Source organism: Hemitrygon akajei, chromosome 16 (genome assembly GCF_048418815.1).
Source record: "Hemitrygon akajei chromosome 16, sHemAka1.3, whole genome shotgun sequence".
Taxonomy (NCBI): domain Eukaryota; kingdom Metazoa; phylum Chordata; class Chondrichthyes; order Myliobatiformes; family Dasyatidae; genus Hemitrygon; species Hemitrygon akajei.
In genome coordinates, this window is record NC_133139.1 from 86,388,853 (window position 1) to 86,407,265 (window position 18,413).

The 18,413-nt window shown below is 45.3% G+C and overlaps 1 protein-coding gene across 1 annotated transcript in view; it reads left to right on the top strand.

Annotated features, from left to right (window-relative positions):
* Positions 1-299: 299 nt before the first annotated feature.
* Positions 300-18,413, top strand: part of trmt1 (tRNA methyltransferase 1) — a 61,884-nt gene continuing 43,770 nt past the window's right edge. Inside the window, exons 1-2 of the mRNA XM_073069351.1 lie at positions 300-382; positions 15,822-16,221. Coding sequence (XP_072925452.1) covers positions 15,854-16,221 — 368 coding nt within the window. The 5' untranslated portion in view covers positions 300-382; positions 15,822-15,853. The remainder of the gene's footprint in view (positions 383-15,821; positions 16,222-18,413) is intronic.

Here is an 18,413-nt window from a genome sequence, read left to right on the forward strand (position 1 = left end):
GCCGAGCCACCGAGCGCATCGAACAGGCTCCCGGGCACCGCCCGCCCACACTGACATGACCACCCATCTGGCGTCACGTAACCCCGCCCCTTCTCTCCCCTGCACGCAGTGGGACATCGGGCATTCGTGATTGACGTGTCAGGCCTCCGCTGACAACTAAGCTCCACCCTCACCCTCATCGGCCGCCAATCGCCGTGACATGAAACCCCGCCCCATTCCCCACTGTTGACACGAAACCCCGCCCACTCCGTGACGTCACGAAGCACGCCCACAAGATCCCCACGTGGGATCGGCACTTCCCATTAGGCGCTGCTCTCCGCAGCAAAATGGTAGCTTCTGGCAGGTTGGGAGGAAGCTGTTTTCCTGCTTATTGATATAATTTGTAAGTTACCTTTATATTTTAAAGACTAAATTTATCCGTAACATCATTCAGATGTGAAATTACACTGTTTTCTGTATTAATTCTGACTATTGCTGCCTGAGTTCAACATTCTCCTGTATTCCCCCCACATGGTCTTGTTCTTATCCGAACCTGCTTTTAAATTAGTGAGAGTGGTGTCGGAGCAAGGATGGGGTGAATAGACAGCCTTGGAAGAAAGGGGTTTCTGACTGGAGCTGAGATGAGCTGGAATTGCTTCGGCCGGAGTGTGGTGAATTTGTAGAATTTCTTTCCACAGGAAAAGCTGTCGAGGTCAGATTCAGAATCATGTTTAACATCCCTGGGATACGTCGTGAAATCTGGTGTTTTGCGGCTGCAGTACATTGCTGTAGGGATTGCAATGTACAATATGAAGTTGCGGTCGGCTGTGACTGGCTTCGTGGCTGTGGTTTCACTTCTGTGAACTTCAGTTCTGAATGTTATTGGCTTACTTTTATTGTTTGCGCGATTTGATTATTTTCTGCACGTTGGGTGTTGGGTGGTCTTTTATAGTAGACTCTATCGGGTTTCTTTGTTTTGTGACTGCCTGTAAGGAGACAAATCTCAAGATACAAATTATAGTAATTAATAAATAGTATGTTCAGTAAGATATACAACAGGACAGTCAATATCGCTCAGAAATACAATTGTGTCAGCGTGAATTAATCAGTCTGATGGCCTGGTGGAAGAAGCTGTCACGGAGTCTGCTGGTCCTGGCTTTTATGCTGTTTCCCGGATGGTACCTACTGGACCAGTTTGTGGTTGGGTTGACTCGGGTCTCCAAATATCCTTCGGGTCTTTTTTACACACCTGTCTCTGTAAATGTCCTGAATAGTGGGAAGTTCACACCCACAGATGCGCTGGGCTGTCCACACCACTCTCTGCAGAGTCCTGTGATCGAGGGAAGTACAGTTCCCATACCAGGCAGTGATACGGCCAGTCAGGATGGTCTCAATTGTGCCCCTATAGAAAGTCCTTAGGATTTGGGGACTCATGCCAAACCTCAACCGTCTGAGGTGAAAGAGGCACTGTTGTGCTTTTTCATCACACATCTGGTATGTACAGACCACGTGAGGTCCTCGGTGATGTTTATGCCGAGGAACTTAAAAGCTATCTACCCTCTCAACCCCAGATCCATTGATGTCAAAAGGGCTTAGCCTGTCTCCATTCCTCCTGTAGTCCACAACCAGCTCCTTTGTTTTTGCAGCATTGAGGGAGAGGTTGTTTCCTTGACACCACTGTGTCAGGGTGATAACTTCTCTGTGAGCTGCCTCATTATTATTTGAGATTAAGCCAATCAGTGTAGTGTTGTCAGCAAATTTAATTAGCAGATTGCAGCTGTGGATGGTGACACAGTCATGGGTGTACAGAGAGTAAAGGAGGGGGCTAAGGACACAGGCCGGGCGGGGGTTCGTCTGTGTTGAGGGGCGGAGGTGAGGGAGCCCATTCTAACCACCTGCCGGTGATCTGACAGGAAATCCAGGATCCAGCTACACAAGGCAGGGTGAAGGCTGAGGTCTCTGAGCTTTTTGTCGAGCCTGGAGGGAATTATGGTGTTGAATGCTGAACTGTAGTCCAAGAACAGCATTCTCACATAGGCATCCTTCTTCTCCAGATGTGTAAGGATGATATGTAGAGCAGTGGCTATTGCGTTATCTGTCGATCGGTTGTGTCAGTAGGGGACCAGTGTGGATGGTGGCATGCTGCAGATGTGTAGAGCAGATACTGTATTTTGATCATTTGCTTTAAACTTTAATAAAAACTAAATTACAGTAAGAAGTCACCCAACCTCAGTGAGAAAAAGCCTGTTTGCATTTGCCCCATCTATATCCCTCATAATTTTGTATACCTCTGTCAAATCTCCTCTCAGTCTTCTACATTCTAAAGGATACAGTCCTAACCTTTTCAATCTTTCCTTATATCTCAGGTCCTCCAGACCCGGCAACATCCTTGTGAATTTTCACTGTGATCTATCAGCCTTGTTTACATCTTTCCTGTAAGTAGGTGACCAAAACTGCACACAATACCCATCTTATACAACTTCAACATAACATCCCATCTCCTGTACTCAATACATTGATTTATGAAGGCTAATGTGCCAAAAACTTTCTTTAGAAACCCTATCAACATGTGATGCCACTTTCAATGTATTTTGTACCTGTATTCCCAGATCCCTTTGTTGTACTGCACTCCTCAGTGCCCTGCCATTCAATGTGTAAGACCTACCCTGGTTGGTCCTACCAAAATGCAAAACCTCACACTTGTCTGCATTAAATTCCTTCTGCTATTTCTCATCCCATTTTTCTACCTGATCTAGATCCCTCAGCAAGTCATGATAGCCTTCCTCACTGTCCACTGCAGCCCCCAATCTTGGTATCATCTGCAAATTTGATGATCCATTTAACCACATCATCATCCAGGTCATTGATATAGATGACAAACAACAACAGATCCAGCACCAATCCCTGCAGCATACCACTAGTCACTGGCCTCCAGTCAGAGAGGCAACCTTCTATTTCCACTCTCTGGCTTCTCACACAAAGCCAAAGTCTTATCCAATTTACTACCTCATCTTGAATGCCAGTGACTGAACCTTCTTGATCAGCCTCCCATGTGGGATCTTGTCAGATGCCTTACTGAAATCATGTAGACAACATCCACTTCCTTACCTTCATCCACTTTCCTGGTAACCTCCTCAAAAAGATAGATTAGACATGACCTACCATGCAGAAAGCCACGCTGACTATCCTTAATCAGTCCATTGTCTATCCAAATACTTGAATCTCCTTAGAATAACTTTCCAACAACCTGATTTACCTCAGGGTAGTAAATACCTCCTCTGAAATCTGTACTGGGCCCCATGAAGTTGATGCTGCTTTGCCTGACTTCTATAGGCTCTGTGTCTGTCTCCTGAGTAAATATAGATACAAAGAATTCACTTACGATTTCCTTTGTCTGTTTTGGATTCACACATGGATTACCATTCTGGTCTTCCGGAGGACCAGTTTTGTCCCTTGTAATTTGTTTGTTCTTGACATGTATGTAGAATCCCTTAGGATTCTCCTTCACCTTGTCTGCTCGAGCAACCTCATGCCGCCTTTTAGCCTTCAGGATTTCTTTCTCATGTGATCTGTTGTATTTCTTGTACTTCATAAGCAGCGTATTTATTGCTACTTGCCTATACCTGCCTTTTCCCCCCTCTGAACCAGGCCCTCGATATCTCTTGAAAACCAAGGTTCCCTACACTTGTTATCTTTACCTTTTATTCTGACAGGCACGTACACGCTTTGTACTCTCAAAATTTCATTTTTTGAAGGCCTCCCACTTTCCAAGTTTGCCTTTGCCAGAAAACAGCCTGCCCCAATCCACATTTGCCAGATCATTTCTGACACCATCAACATCGGCCTTTCTCCACTTTGGAATCACAACCTGTGGGTCAGACCTATCTTTCTGCATATTTAGTTTGAAACTAATGGCATTGCAGTTACTGGATGCAAAATGTTCCCCTACACAAACTTCTGACACCTGCCCTGTCTCATTCTCTAACAGCAGATCCAGCATTGCACGCTTTCTCGTTGGGACTTCTACATACTGATGAAGGAAACTTTCCTGAATAATTCCCAGTCGATGTGTGGCAAGTTTAAAATCACCTACTATAACAACCTTGTGTTTCTTGCAGGAATCTGTGATTTCTTTACAAATTTGTTTCTCTAAATCCCTAGGACTGTTGGGTGGTCTGTAGTATAGCTGAATTAACGTGGTCATACCTTTCTTATTGCTCTGATCCACCCATAAAGCCTCACTAGTCGAGTACTCCAGTTTGTCCTGACGGAGCACTGCCGTGACATTTTCCTTGACTAGTAACGTCACCCCTCCTTTAAACCTTCCTGCCCTCCTGCAACTAAGTCTCATTAATGGCTGCAACATCATAATTCCAGGTGTTGATCCATGCTCTGAGTTCAAACGCTTATTTTTATGATGCTTCTTGCATTGAAATATGCGCAGCTTAGCACACTAGTCACACCATTGCCAGCCTTTTGACTCCTGACTTTGAGGTCTTACCAACATCTGTCTCCGCAACCTTTCCGCTAACTGTTCTGGCACTCTGGCTCCCATCTCCCCTGCAACAGGTGAAAAGAAAAGATACTGCATCATTCCTGATGAAAGGTCTCGGCCCGAAGCATTGACTGTTTACTCTTTTCCGTAGATGCTGCCTGACCTGCTGAGTTCCTCCAGCATCAGCAGATTTTCTTGTGTTTCTGCATCTTCTATGGTTGTATGAGACCTATCTGCTCGAGGCCTCAGTATGTCAGAGGGAATTCACCCTTCATCCTTTCCTGCAGTTTAATACTAACTTGCTGTCTTTCCTTTCCAGTTCTGATGGTGTCTTTGACCTGAAACATTAATTCTGCTTCTCTTTCCACGGATGCTGGTTGACCTGCTAAGAACTCCCAGCATTTTCTGTTTTCAATCACAGAAGTCAAGCTCCAGTTCAACTTGACTCACTCTATGTGGCATAAGGAAACAGCTGAGAGACTAAGTATAGCATAGTACACAGTGTTAGCCAATACCCCAGCTATAGTACGGAGGGCTTGTGCTCCGGAACTAGCTGTGCCTCTTACCAAATGGAGTAACAACACTGACATCCAACTAACAATGTGGGAAAATTACTCAGATGTGATCTGTTCACAAAAAGCATACAATCCACTCCAATTATTTATGACGTTAACGTTGAAACATACAATGAAATGCTTTGTTTGTGTTAACACTCAACACACCCAGCGGCTCGCAGATGTCGTCACACAGTCTGGTGTAATGTAGCACGCCACAATGTTTAGCAGAACAACACAAGCAGTGCCACACATCAACAAAACAAGACAGCAACAGCAAAATGAGTTCCTTTCCTACCAACCCACCCACCGCCTCACACAGACAGGCTTCCGATCCAGGACAGGACACCTCTAGCCTCCAGTCCTTGGCCCTGAACTCTCGTACTTGCAAACGCTGGGCCTCTAATCTCCAGTCCCTGGCCCAGACTCGCAGGCATCGGGCCTTTGACTTCTGGACGTATCAACCCTGGAGCCTCAACCATCAGGCCTCTGCCTTCAGCCTTGCTGACTTTGACCTTCAGACTTCTGCCACTGGACTTGCTGAGCTCTGAATTTCAATCCTTGGCTTTGCTCTCTGGACTTCACTGACCTCTGAGTTTTGATCCCAGGACTCTCTGATCATGGGTTTGACCATTGGTCCTCGACCCTAGGACTAGCAGTTTGAACTTTGGGCCTTGATTTCTGGATTCCTGTGGGCCTCTGACCTTGGTCAGCAGGAAGCGTGGCCAGCCCTCGTAACTCTTGCCCATATGGACCTCTGATCTGGAACCTGGGGGTCACTGGTCTCCTCTGCTCCTGATGTCTCGAGCTTCAGGATTGCTGACCTTTGACTATGGGCTCTGAACTCCTGCCCTGACTCATTATTACTGTCCATCTCACTCATCCCTGACTCCACACACTAATCAGCACCCAGTCAGTCCAATCTCAGACAGCAGGTTTCAATGGAAACCATCTTCAATAGTGTTACTAAGTGACACTTAATCACCAATATCTTACCTAAGGTTTAATTTTGCTGTAATCGCTGAGGTCTTAGTCCTGTATAGCCCAGTGAGATGAAGTCTAGCGGCTGGGTAAGATTGCTTGCCTTTGACATCAAAGTAGCTTTGACCAAGTGTGGTATCAAGGGGATGAAGCCTCCAGCTTCTTACTTCATCCCTCCCTCCCTCACCCACCCATACACACTCCCTTTCAGCTGGTCTCACCTATCACCTGCCAGTTTGTACTCCTTTCTCTCCTCCCACCTTCTTATTCTGACTCCTGCCCCCTTCTTTTCCAGTCCTGATGAATGGTCAAAACATTGACTGTTTATTCTTCTCCATAGATGCTGCCTGACCTGCTGATTTCCTCAGCATTTTGTGTGTGTTACTTTGGATTTCCAGCGTCTGCAGAATCTCTTGTGCTCATGATGGAATATTCTTCACTTACATGAAGCTTAACACAATCTAGGACCAAACAGCTTGTCAGCCATCTTAAGTGCTTATACTGTTCGCCACTGACTGACAGTGTAGTTGTAGCTTCTACAAGGTGCACTACAGTTAAGTGCCGAGCACTTCCCCAAGCTGTGACCACAACCACTCCAAAGGATGGGACCTCTGGATACAGAGTACCACCTGTGTACAGTATTGTGCCGGAGGCTTAGGCACTAGGTAAAAATACTGTAAAGTGAAAATGTTTTCAATATAGTGAAATGAAAGGTTTCTAAATATTATTTAAAAAAAAATCTATAAAGAGCAAATAAACAGTAAAATAAATTGAATCAAATCAATATTTGGTGTAATCACCCTTTACCTTACGTACACCGTCATGCAGTTTTACAAGAAAACCGGCTGGTAGATTGGAGAACTTGCTACAGTTCTTCAGCAGACTTTGGCAGTCTTGCTTGATTCTGTCTCCAGGTAATCCCAGACAGTCTCAATGGTGTTGGAGATCCAAACCATCTGAAACCATATATACAAAAAAAAATGTGAGGGTGTCTAAGACTTGAACAGCACTGTAGTTCTGTACCATCTTTACTTAAGTATATATTGCAGCTGCATCATCGATATTCCCTGCCCAGCTGTACTGTGTAAACTGTTACCACCAGGACTATAGTAGTTCCTTCTCACCTCCACCTCCTTGAGAAACTAGGGATCGATAATAAATCCAAGATTCAGGATAGTTTCACGTCATTTCCTGTACACGAATGTAAAGGAGAACAAAATAATTGTTACTCTGGATCCGATGCAGCACCAAAAAGACCACTAAGATAACACAATGAATATAAATATGCAAGATAGCTTATATACATAGATAACTTGTACGTACATAAAGTGATGCTAGGCACAGGTGTGCCTGTAAGGTGACTGGTAGGAAATGATAAAGTAGTGGTGGTTGGGGATATGGAGCAGTGGGTTAATAGGTGGAGGTGTTGATCAGCCTTACTGCTTGGGGAAAATATCTGTTTTTGAGTCTGTGGTGTCCTGGCATGGATGCTACATAGCCTCTACCCTGATGGGAGTGGGACAGAGAGTCCATGAGCAGAATGGGTGGGATCCTTCATAATGGTACTGACCCTTTTCCGGCATCTTTCTGTATATGTGTCCTTGATGGTGGGTAGGCTGCTGCCGGTGATACATTGGGCAGTTTTGACTACCTGTTGTAGAGCCTTCCCGTTTGCTGCAATGCAGTCTCTGTACCGTGCAGAGATACAGCTTGTTACGATGCTCTCTACTGTGGATCTGTAGAATGACTCGAATATAGATCTCTTCCACCTGAGAAAGTAAAGGCACTCGTGAGCTTTCCTCATTGTGTAGAATGTGCTTTGGCTCCGTGAGAGGTTTTGCGAGATGTGCACTTCCAGGAGTTTGAATCTGCTCACAGTTTCCACCGCTGTGCCACCGATGTAAAGGGGGTGTGTGGTGCCAGCTCTCCTGAAGTTGATAACTATGTCCTTCGTCTTGTTTACATTGAAGAAGAGGTTGTTTGCCTGGCACCAGGCCTTGAGCTCTTCCCCCTCTTCTCTGTAAGCCTTCTAATAGCTGTTGGGGATGACCCCTACCATTGTCGTGTCATCGGTGAACTTGGCAATCTGATTACTCGGCTGTGCAGTCATGTGTGAGTGGAGTGTATAGCAGTGGGCTCAGCACACAGTCCTGAGGGCTAACCATGCTGAGGATGACAGGGAGGGAGGAGTGGTTCTGCTTCCTGACTGAGAAAGTCTGGCATCCAATTAGTTGTACAAGACCGAGGAGTAGGAGTTTGTTCAGCAAGGTCAGTTTGTCAGTCTTTGTTTCTGTAGTTTCATGAATCACCAAGGTAATATGTGGTGACAACTATGTACTTTGATAATAAATTCAATTTGACTTTGAAATGAATACTTAAAATGACACATGTATCTGTTTAGTTACGGATAAATGTGCTTTAGAGACCTACTAGCTTCTATTTACTTCTGTGTGAGATTTCCCACCTCCTGATCTGTTAGATTTTTCCTGTCTTCAAAGTACATTAATGATCAAAGGGTGGGTGGGTGTGTGTGTGTGTCTCTCTCTCTCCCTCCCCCCCCCCCCGGTCGTGGTTGACCATGGGTACTGCGCCTCTGGTAGTCTCCAGGGAGCAAGCCAGGGCAGAGTTGATATGGAGATCCGTCTGTTGCCCATGCAGTGGGACCCCCTCTCCATGCTGATGACAGGTCCAAAGGAACGACGAAAGTCGATACAGTTTGGTGCCAGCAGCATCACAGGAGTTGCCGTGCCGGTGCTGGGTACAGCAGTCAGCCGCCTTCGGGACTCCGACTCCGGATTTTCCCTCGGGGTTTACTCCCAAAGCCTTTCCCGTGAGCGGGTATAGCCGCAAGGCAGTGGAGGTTTGAAATCGGAGTTTTCTGTCTCCTAGATGAGCTACCATCCATTGTTAACGAGCCCCATCTGCCTGGAGCAACTGGTTTTAAGGCGCCAGTGGCCCACCTTTGTCCCTTCTCCTGTCAGTGAGAACAGCTCCGCCGGGCATAAGAACTACACCACACGTGAAGGCCAGGAGTTGGACTTGGTTGTCAGAGGCTGTTTGAGATGCACGACATGAAGAGCATTTGTTTAGCAGTGGGAGCTCGTCCCCACCACCACCCTTCGGCTATGACTACCTTTGTACACATTATACAACCCTGAGATTCATCTTCTAACAGACAGCCATAAAACAAGGAAACACAAAGGAACCCAAATATTAACAAAAGACTATCAAACACCCACTGTGTGGAGATTAAAAAACACATCATGCAAACAGTAACCACAAGAAAATAGTGTTCGGCTCTGAAGCCCGCAAAGAGAGTCTCATAGTTCAGCTTAGGTCATCACAGAGCAAAGTCGTGGGGCAGCACTCTGAACCATTCTGTCCCTTGCTCTGGGCCCTGACACCCTGACCTTTTCTTTCTGGTCTGGTGCAAAAATTGACGTCCAAACATCAGGTTCCAACGTCCCAATGTTGCTCTGGGGCCAGGACCCCACTGACTCTATTCAGCCTCTATCCGATTTGGCCCTGCACTTAAGTCTCCGTCCGAATATCAAGATCAGTCGATTTGGTATGCACTGGTGCCCGGACCTTGCCACCTCAATTTGGCCCGTAAACTGACCTTTTCAAATTGGGACGGCGCTTAAAACAATCGAACTCTGCCACTCTCGGTGGCAGGCCTCGCCTCACCACATCAAATTGCCTTCAAGTCCAAAGGGAAGTTACAGACTATTACTTATGATGATCATTGGCCAGAAAAACTATGATTAGTGAAGTACTGTCGATGTTTCAGGCTGAGACCCTTCGTCAGGACTAACTGAAAGGAAAGATAGTAAGAGATTTGAAAGTAGTTGGGGGAGGGGGAATTGCGAAATGATAGGAGAAGACCGGAGGGGGTGGGATGAAGCTAAGAGCTGGAAAGGTGATTGGCGAAAGTGACACGGAGCTGGAGAAGGGAAAGGATCATGTGACGGGAGGCCTCAGGAGAAAGAAAGGGGGAGGGGGGAGCACCAGAGGGAGATGGAGAACAGGCAGAATGATGGACAGAGAGAAAAAAAACAACTAAATATGTCAGGGATGGGGGTAAGAAGGGGAGGATGGGCATTAACAGAAGTTAGAGAAGTCAATGTTCATGCCATCAGGTTGGAGGCTACCCAGCCGGTATATAAAATGTTGTTCCTCCAACCTGAGTGTGGCTTCATCTTGATAGTAGAGGAGGCCGTGGATAGACATATCAGAATGGGAATGGGACGTGGAATTAAAATGTGTGGCCACTGGGAGATTCTGCTTTCTCTGGCAGACAGAGCGTAGGTGTTCAGCAAAACGGTCTCCCAGTCTGCGTTGGGTCTCACCAATATATAAAAGGCCACACCGGGAGCACCGGACGCAGTATACCACACCAGCCGACTCACAGGTGAAGTGTCGCCTCACCTGGAAGGATTGTCTCGGGCCCTGAATGGTGGTGAGGGAGGAAGTGTAGCACTTGTTCCGTTTACAAGGATAAGTGCCAGGAGGGAGGTCGGTGGGAAGGGATGGGGTGGACGAGTGGACAAAGGAGTTGTGTAGGGAGCAATCCCTGCGGAAAGCAGAAGGGGGGGGGAGGGAAAGATGTGCTTGGTAGTGGGATCCTGTTGGAGGTGGCAGAAGTTACGGAGAATTATACGTTGGACCTGGAGGCTGGTGGGGTGGTATGTAAGGACAAGGGGAACACTATCCCGAGTGGGGTGGCGGGTGGATGGGGTGAGGGCAGATGTGCGGGAAATGGGAGAGATGCGTTTGAGAGCAGAGTTGATGGTGGAAGAAGGGAAGTCCCTTTGTTTAAAAAAGGAAGACATCTCCTTCGTCCTGGAATGAAAAGCCTCATCCTGAGAGCAGATGCGGCGGAGATGGAGGAATTGTGAGAAGGAAATAGCCACCATTCAGGGCCCCAGACAGTCCTTCCAGGTGAGGCGACACTTCACCTGTGAGTCGGCTGCTGTGGTATACTATGTCCGGTGCTCCCAGTGTGGTCTTTTATATATCGGTGAGACCCGACGGAGACTGGGAGACCATTTTGCTGAACACCTACGCTTGGTCCACCAGAGAAAGCAGGATCTCCCAGTGGCCACACATTTTAATTCCATGTCCCATTCCCATTCTGATATGTCTATCCACGGCCTCCTCTACTATCAAGAGGAAGCCACACTCAGGTTGGAGGAACAACACCTTATATAATGGCTGGGTAGCCTCCAACCTGATGGCATGAACATTGACTTCTCTAACTTCCGTTAATGCCCCTCCTCCCCGTCTTACCCCCATCCCTGACATATTTAGTTGTTTTTTTTTCTCTCTGTCCATCACTCTGCCTGTTCTCCATCTCCCTCTGGTGCTCCCCTCCCCCTTTCTTTCTCCCGAGGCCTCCCGTCCCATGATCCTTTCCCTTCTCCAGCTCCGTATCACTTTCGCCAATCACCTTTCCAGCTCTTTGCTTCATCCCACCCCCTCCGGTCTTCTCCTATCATTTCGCATTTCCCCCTCCCCCCCCCCCACTACTTTCAAATCTCTCAGTACCTTTCCTTTCAGTTAGTCCTGACGAAGGGTCTCGGCCCGAAACGTCGACAGTTCTTCTCCTTGTAGATGCTGCCTGACCTGCTGTGTTCCACCAGCATTTTGTATGTGTTGTTTGAATTTCTAGCATCTGCAGATTTCCTCGTGTTTGTTGATTAATGAAGTGTTTAGTTGTTTTTCTTGTTTCATTAGCCACCAGCTGGAAATCGTTGAGGTTCACCAGCGCCATCTTAAATGGGGAGAATCCATTTTTGTGAAGAAATAATGGGGGAATTTTTCAGGGTTGTTTGTTGTTGTTGTTGTTCGTCCTTCGGAGTCGAAGACGACCACAACTTCTTCTCACACTCTTGTATTTCCAGAGAATCTGGATAAGATGAGAGACAGTTTGATTTGATGTCTTTGAGGGCACATATGTTTCTGGATAAATTGATGTGCTAATTGATGCAGGATCTTGACCCGAAATGTCAGCCATCCCATCACAGACGTTGACTGACCTGCTGATCCCTCCAGAGGTTTATTTCTTCCTCCAGATTATGCCATTTGCTGCCGTTTGTATCTCTAATAGTTTTAATTCATTTGCAAAAAGAGGGGCAAGGTTCTCTCTCTCCATTCTCATTGCTCCCACATTTTCTGAGTGGGCATGGTTAAATTGCCACTCCTTCCCTTAGAACGGAGATGAGGAAGAATTTCTTCAGCCAGAGGGTGGTGAATCTGTGGAATTCATTGGCACAGACAGTTGTAGAGGTCAGGTCATTGGGTATATTTAAAGTTCAGGTTGATAGCTCCTTGATTAGTAATTTGTCAAAGATTATGGAGAGAAAGTAGGAGAATGGAGAGGGATCATTGAATGGAGAGGAGCCAGTGATCATTAATGGAGAATGTGTGGAGCAGGTTAAGACCTACAAGTATCTGGGAGTACAGTTAGACGAGAAGCTAGACTGGACTGCCAACACAGATGCCTTGTGCAGGAAGGCACAGAGTCGACTGTACTTCCTAAGAAGGTTGGCGTCATTCAATGTCTGTAGTGAGATGCTGAAGATGTTCTATAGGTCAGTTGTGGAGAGCGCCCTCTTCTTTGTGGTGGCGTGTTGGGGAGGAAGCATTAAGAAGAGGGACGCCTCACGTCTTAATAAGCTGGTAAGGAAGGCGGGCTCTGTCGTGGGCAAAGTACTGGAGAGTTTAGCATCGGTAGCTGAGCGAAGGGCGCTGAGTAGGCTACGGTCAATTATGGATAACTCTGAACATCCTCTACATAGCACCATCCAGAGACAGAGAAGCAGTTTCAGCGACAGGTTACTATCGATGCAATGCTCCTCAGACAGGATGAAGAGGTCAATACTCCCCAATGCCATTAGGCTTTACAATTCTACCGCCAGGACTTAAGAACTTTTTAAAAGCTATTATTAATGCTTTTTGAGATAGTGATTTAGATGCATATCATATTTTTACTGAGTTAAGTATTGTATGTAATTAGTTTTGCTACAACAAGTGTATGGGACATTGGAAAAAAGTTGAATTTCCCCATGGGGATGAATAAAGTATCTATCTATCTATCTATCTATCTGATAATAAATTAGATATGATGGAATGGCGGAGCAAACTTGATGGCCAAATGGCCTAATTCTGCTCTCTTTGTCTTATGGTCTTTCCCTATGAGAACGTTACATTATACCTGCCTTGTCTAGTTATGCTTTCTGTTCTAGCTACATTCTTTCCTGCTTGCTTTTAAAACTATAAAAATATACAAGGGTAACCTGTTGTGCTTGCTAAACTAGTCAGTAAGATCATGGGTAATCTTGACTTTTTTTACCCCCCCCCCCCATAGTGATCTCAAGATAAATCAGTTTTAGCAGTGAATCTACTCAGTGATGCATGCTACAGCGTGCATCAAATCTGTTGCTATTTGCAAGAGGCTACTGCTATGTTTGCCAGAGACTGCTGGCTGAAGTACTATATCTGTAAACTACTCCCCATCGTTTTCAGTGGCATTTGTGAGTGGGGGAGTTGGGGACTCCTGTCGCTGTTCTGCTGTGGGGAGGGGGGATTTTGGGGTGCGAGTTTTGTTTCTTTTTTTGTGTTGGTGAGTTGATGTCTTTCAGTCTTTGGGTATTTCATGGCTATCTGGAGGAGACAACTATCAGAGTTGTACATGCATACTTTGACAATAAAATGAATCTTGAACCTTTGGGTAACGTTAGCTACTTGTAATCTGAGGATATAGCGGCATAATATCAGTGAAATGCCACAGTGTGTTAGCAGCATAAGAAAATCAATCTGATTGAAGGAATAATGGACCATTTGTACTGGTATCCATTTCTGCTTGTGCTTATATAAAACAATGACTTTCAGAATCAGGTTTAATATCACTGGCATTTGTGCTGAAATTTGTTAACTTTGCAGCAGTAGAATAATGCAATACATGATAATAGAGAAGAAACTGAATTACAGTAAGTATAAATGTATATCAAGTAGTTAAATAAGTAGTGCAAAAACAAATTTAAAAAAGTAGTGGGGTAGTGTCCATGGGTTCAATGCCCGTTTGGAAATCAGATGACAGAGGGGAAGGAGCTCTTCTTGAATTACTTAGTGTGTGCCTTCAGGCTTCTGTACTTCCTTCCCAAAAGTAACAATGAGAAGAGGGCATATCCTGGGTGGTGGGGACCTTAATGATGAACACTGCCTTTTTTTTTGAGGCATTGATCCTTGAAGATGTCTTGGATACTACAGAGGCTAGTGACCATGATTTTACAACTCTCTGCGGCTTTGAAATCTGGTGTTAAACCAAGGATATTTATGCTCATCAGTGAGACATAAAAGATCCCATGGCCATTATCGGAAGAAAAATCTCAAGAGTTGTTCCTGGACTTCCCATCAGTTGACCACCAAGCTAATGATGGACAACCTGGTCATTATTAAATTGCTCAGTGTAGGAGCTTAAGTGCAAATTGGGTGTTGTACATGGATTTCAGCAAGGCATTTAATAAAGTACCCCACGCAAGGCTTATTGAGAAAGTAAGGAGGCATGGGATCCAAGGGGACATTGCTTGTTGGATCCAGCACTAGCTTGCCTAGCTTACAAAGAGTGGTTGTAGACGGGTCATATTCTGCATGGAGGTCGGTGACCAGCGGAGTGCCTCAGGGATCTGTTCTGGGACCTTTACTGTTCGTGATTTTTATAAATGACCTGGATGAGGAAGTGGAGGATGGGTTATTAAGTTTGCTGATGACACAAAGGTTGGGGATGTTGTGGATAGTGTGGAGGGCTGTCAGAGGTTACAGCAGGACATTGATAGGATGCAAAACTGGGCTGACAGGTGGCAGATGGAGTTCAACCCAGATAAGTGTGAAGTGGTTCATTTTGGTAGGTCAAATATGATGGCAGAGTATAGTATTAATGGTAAGACTCTTGGCAGTGTGGAGGATCAGAGGGATCTTGGGGTCTGTGGGGTCTGAGTCCATAGGACATTCAAAGCAGCTGTGCAGGTTGACTCTGTGGTTAAGAAGGCGTACGGTGTATTGGTCTTCGTCAATCATGAAATTGAATTTAGGAGCTGAGGGGTAATATTGCAGCTATATAGGACCCTGGTCAGACCCACTTGAGTACTGTGCTCAATTCTGGTCGCCTCACTACAGGAAGGATGTGGAAGCCATAGAAAGGGTGCAGAGGAGATTTACAAGGATGTTGCCTGACTTGGGGAGCATGCCTTATGAGAATAGGTTTAGTGAACTCGGCCTTTTCTCCTTGGAGCGGCAGAGGGTGAGAGGTGACTTGACAGAGGTGTCCAAGATGATGAGAGGCATTGATCATGTGGATAGTCAGAGGCTTTTTCCCAGGGCTGAAATGGTTGCCACAAGAGGACCACAGGTTTAAGGTGCTGGGGAGTAGGTACAGAGGAGATGTCGGTAAGTTTTTACTTAGTGGTGAGTGCGTGGAATGGGCTGCCGGCAACGGTAATGGAGGCAGATACGATAGGGTCTTTTAAGAGGCTTTTCGATAGGTACGTGGAGCTTAGTAAAATAGAGGGCTGTAGCTAAGCCTAGTAATTTCTAAGGTAGGAACATGTTCAACATGGCTTTGTGGGCCGAAGGGCTTGTATCGTGCTGTAGGTTTTCTATGTTTCTATGTCTTTCCTATAATACTGACTACATTGCCTAAAACATGTAAATCCTTTCCAATCTTTTAAATTCAGTGAACTAGAAATATTGCTGAAGTGATGTGATGGTTCTTTACTGCATTCCTGCTCATGGATATTCTTTGTTTCCCACAGATTTGAAGAGCCATCATTGAGGCTATTGCTTCATGTTGGTAAGCTGGGTGGTTCATGTCAGACTCTTCGCTCACCGCACACTGACCGGGGCCCGGACTGCAGCAAGGAGGGTTGTTCAGCCAGAATCTTTGTTCCATATTTTTGCAGGGCAACGCTCTGCGATGGAAACGGGAAATGAGTCGCTGGCAGATCCGCAGCTGACGCAACAAAGTAATCGTGATGATCAGCTCCAAAAAGCAAACCTTTTGAACGCTACGCCAGACACTTTGCCTGATTGTGAAACTTCTCCAAGTACTCAAAATGGAGAAACTGTTATAAATGAAGGGAAGGCGGAAATCGTTTTTCCCAATGCAAATGAAGTATTTTACAATCCTGTTCAAGAGTTCAATCGTGATCTGACGTAAGTAACAGTCTTGTGGATCAATGTTATCCCAGTAAGTTTTTTTTCCCAAGAGCTCTAATTATGCTGACACAAAGGACTATACAGGTTTCCCCCGCTATCCGAAGGCAGAGTGTTCCTATGAAACGGATCGTAAGCCGGAATGTTGTAAAGTGAAGAAGCAATTACCATTTATTTATATGGGAAAAATCTGTGAGCGTTCACAGACCCAACAAATAACCTACCAAATCATGCCAAATAACACATAAAACCTAAAATAATAGTAACATGTAGTAAAAGCAGGAATGATCTGATAAATACATAGCCTATATAAAGCAGAAATGCTTTACTACAATCATTGCAGCACTGTCCACCACAGCGAAAATCTCACGCAAGCGCCCTCTCCAGTAACCTTTAAGCTATGAAGCTGTCAAATCAAACCAAATAACACAAAAATACACAGCCTATACAAAGTAGAAATAATGTATGTACAGTGTAGTTTCACTTACTGGAATCGGGAAGACAGTGAGCACACTGATGATGGTGTGTTAGGCTGAGTCGTTGGAAGTTGGGTGGTGGGAGACTGGGGTGTTATCTCATCGTCGTCTGTTTCCATCAGGGCAGGCAGGTCACCTTCTATGTCTGCCTCAATGTTGAAGGTCGAGGTTCGTCATCTGCTGTGGCTGATGTGAAAGGCTTGAAAAAATGACAGTATGTTTGACTGCTTAGCCTCGTGCATTTTTCTATCATAAAGTTCTTTGTAAGCACTCAAACTATCCTGCAAATATACCTTAAACCTACGTACCCTTTCAAAATTAAAGTCATACTTTTCTGCGATCATTGCAGCGTTGTCAATCGGAGTGAAAATCTCACACAGTTGCTTCACGTTCAGTTCCTGAACGATTTCACTTTCGGGCCGTTCGCTACTGCATTGGGTTTCAATTGTTATCCTTTCCTCTTCATCAGCTCTTCATCTGTCAGTTCTTGGTCATGGGATGCCAAAACCTCTTCAACATCATCTTCGTCAACTTCCACAAACCCAGCCTCCTTAGCCAAACTCACTATGTCCTTACTTTGTTCACCACAATCGAAAAGCATAATTATGTCTAGTTTTATGCTAAGTGTAACACCTTTACGAGTTCTTTTAGGCTTTTCCGATACAGTATCTTAGAACTCGTCTTGCTAATGGATGCACAAAATATATCGACATAAAGCACAGATGCTCTCAGGCACGTGTTTAAGCAATGCCGGCTAGATTGCAGTTCCGGGGGAGGAGATTGGCTGCTCAGCATGTGTGCTGCCTTTTCTCATAACAGTGAAAACACCTTCTGTTAGCGAAAACAGGTAACTAATGTAGGTCTTTCGTAACAGCGAGGTGTCGTAAAGCGAACGTTCGAAAAACGGGGGCCACCTGTACTTGTGCTTTTACTGTTACTTTCAATGGGAGGGTATTAAGTCTTAAAAAGATAAGAACGTGAGAACAGCTGAGAGGATCATGGGCCCACACTCAACATTTTCGCAACAACTCTGCCAGCAGATTTCTGAACTGTCCATGAACACTACCTGAGTATTTTGCTCTCTTTTTGCACTATTTAAGTTTTATTATTCTTACTGTAACTTGTAATTTTTTGTGTTGCACTGTATTGCTGCAATTTTCACAACATATGTCAGTAATAATAAATCTGATTCTAAGTATTTGCGTAACCTTGACCAAGGTGCTTCGCGGAGGAACAGCAAACTGAGCATGATGTGAAGGTAGATGAGGATGTGAACAGCAAATTCAGTGAGAGATGATTAAAGGGGTAATGCGAGAGTGCAGGTTCATTTGTAGAACGTTCTGCTTTTGGAGACGGAGAAGCAGTGGAGAACATGGGACAATGTGATAGAAGGAACTGGAGACCAATCAGGGTTTAAAGATGAAGGTTATTTCACTGTGTTTCAGACCTCTCCATGAGCTCGCAGCCAGGAAACCTTGATGAGGACCTGATGCATTCTTTGGGAACGCCAGGTAGAGGTAGAAGTAATTAGAGTGGGATAAATTATATAATGAGCAAACTCTATAAATAAATGGTAGATTAGACCATAAGGGATAGGAGCAGAATTAGGTTATTCAGCCCATTGAGTCTGCTCCACCATTCCATAACAGTTTTATTTTCTCTCTCAACTCCATTCTCCTGCCTTCTCCCTGTAGCCTTTGACACCCTTATTGATCA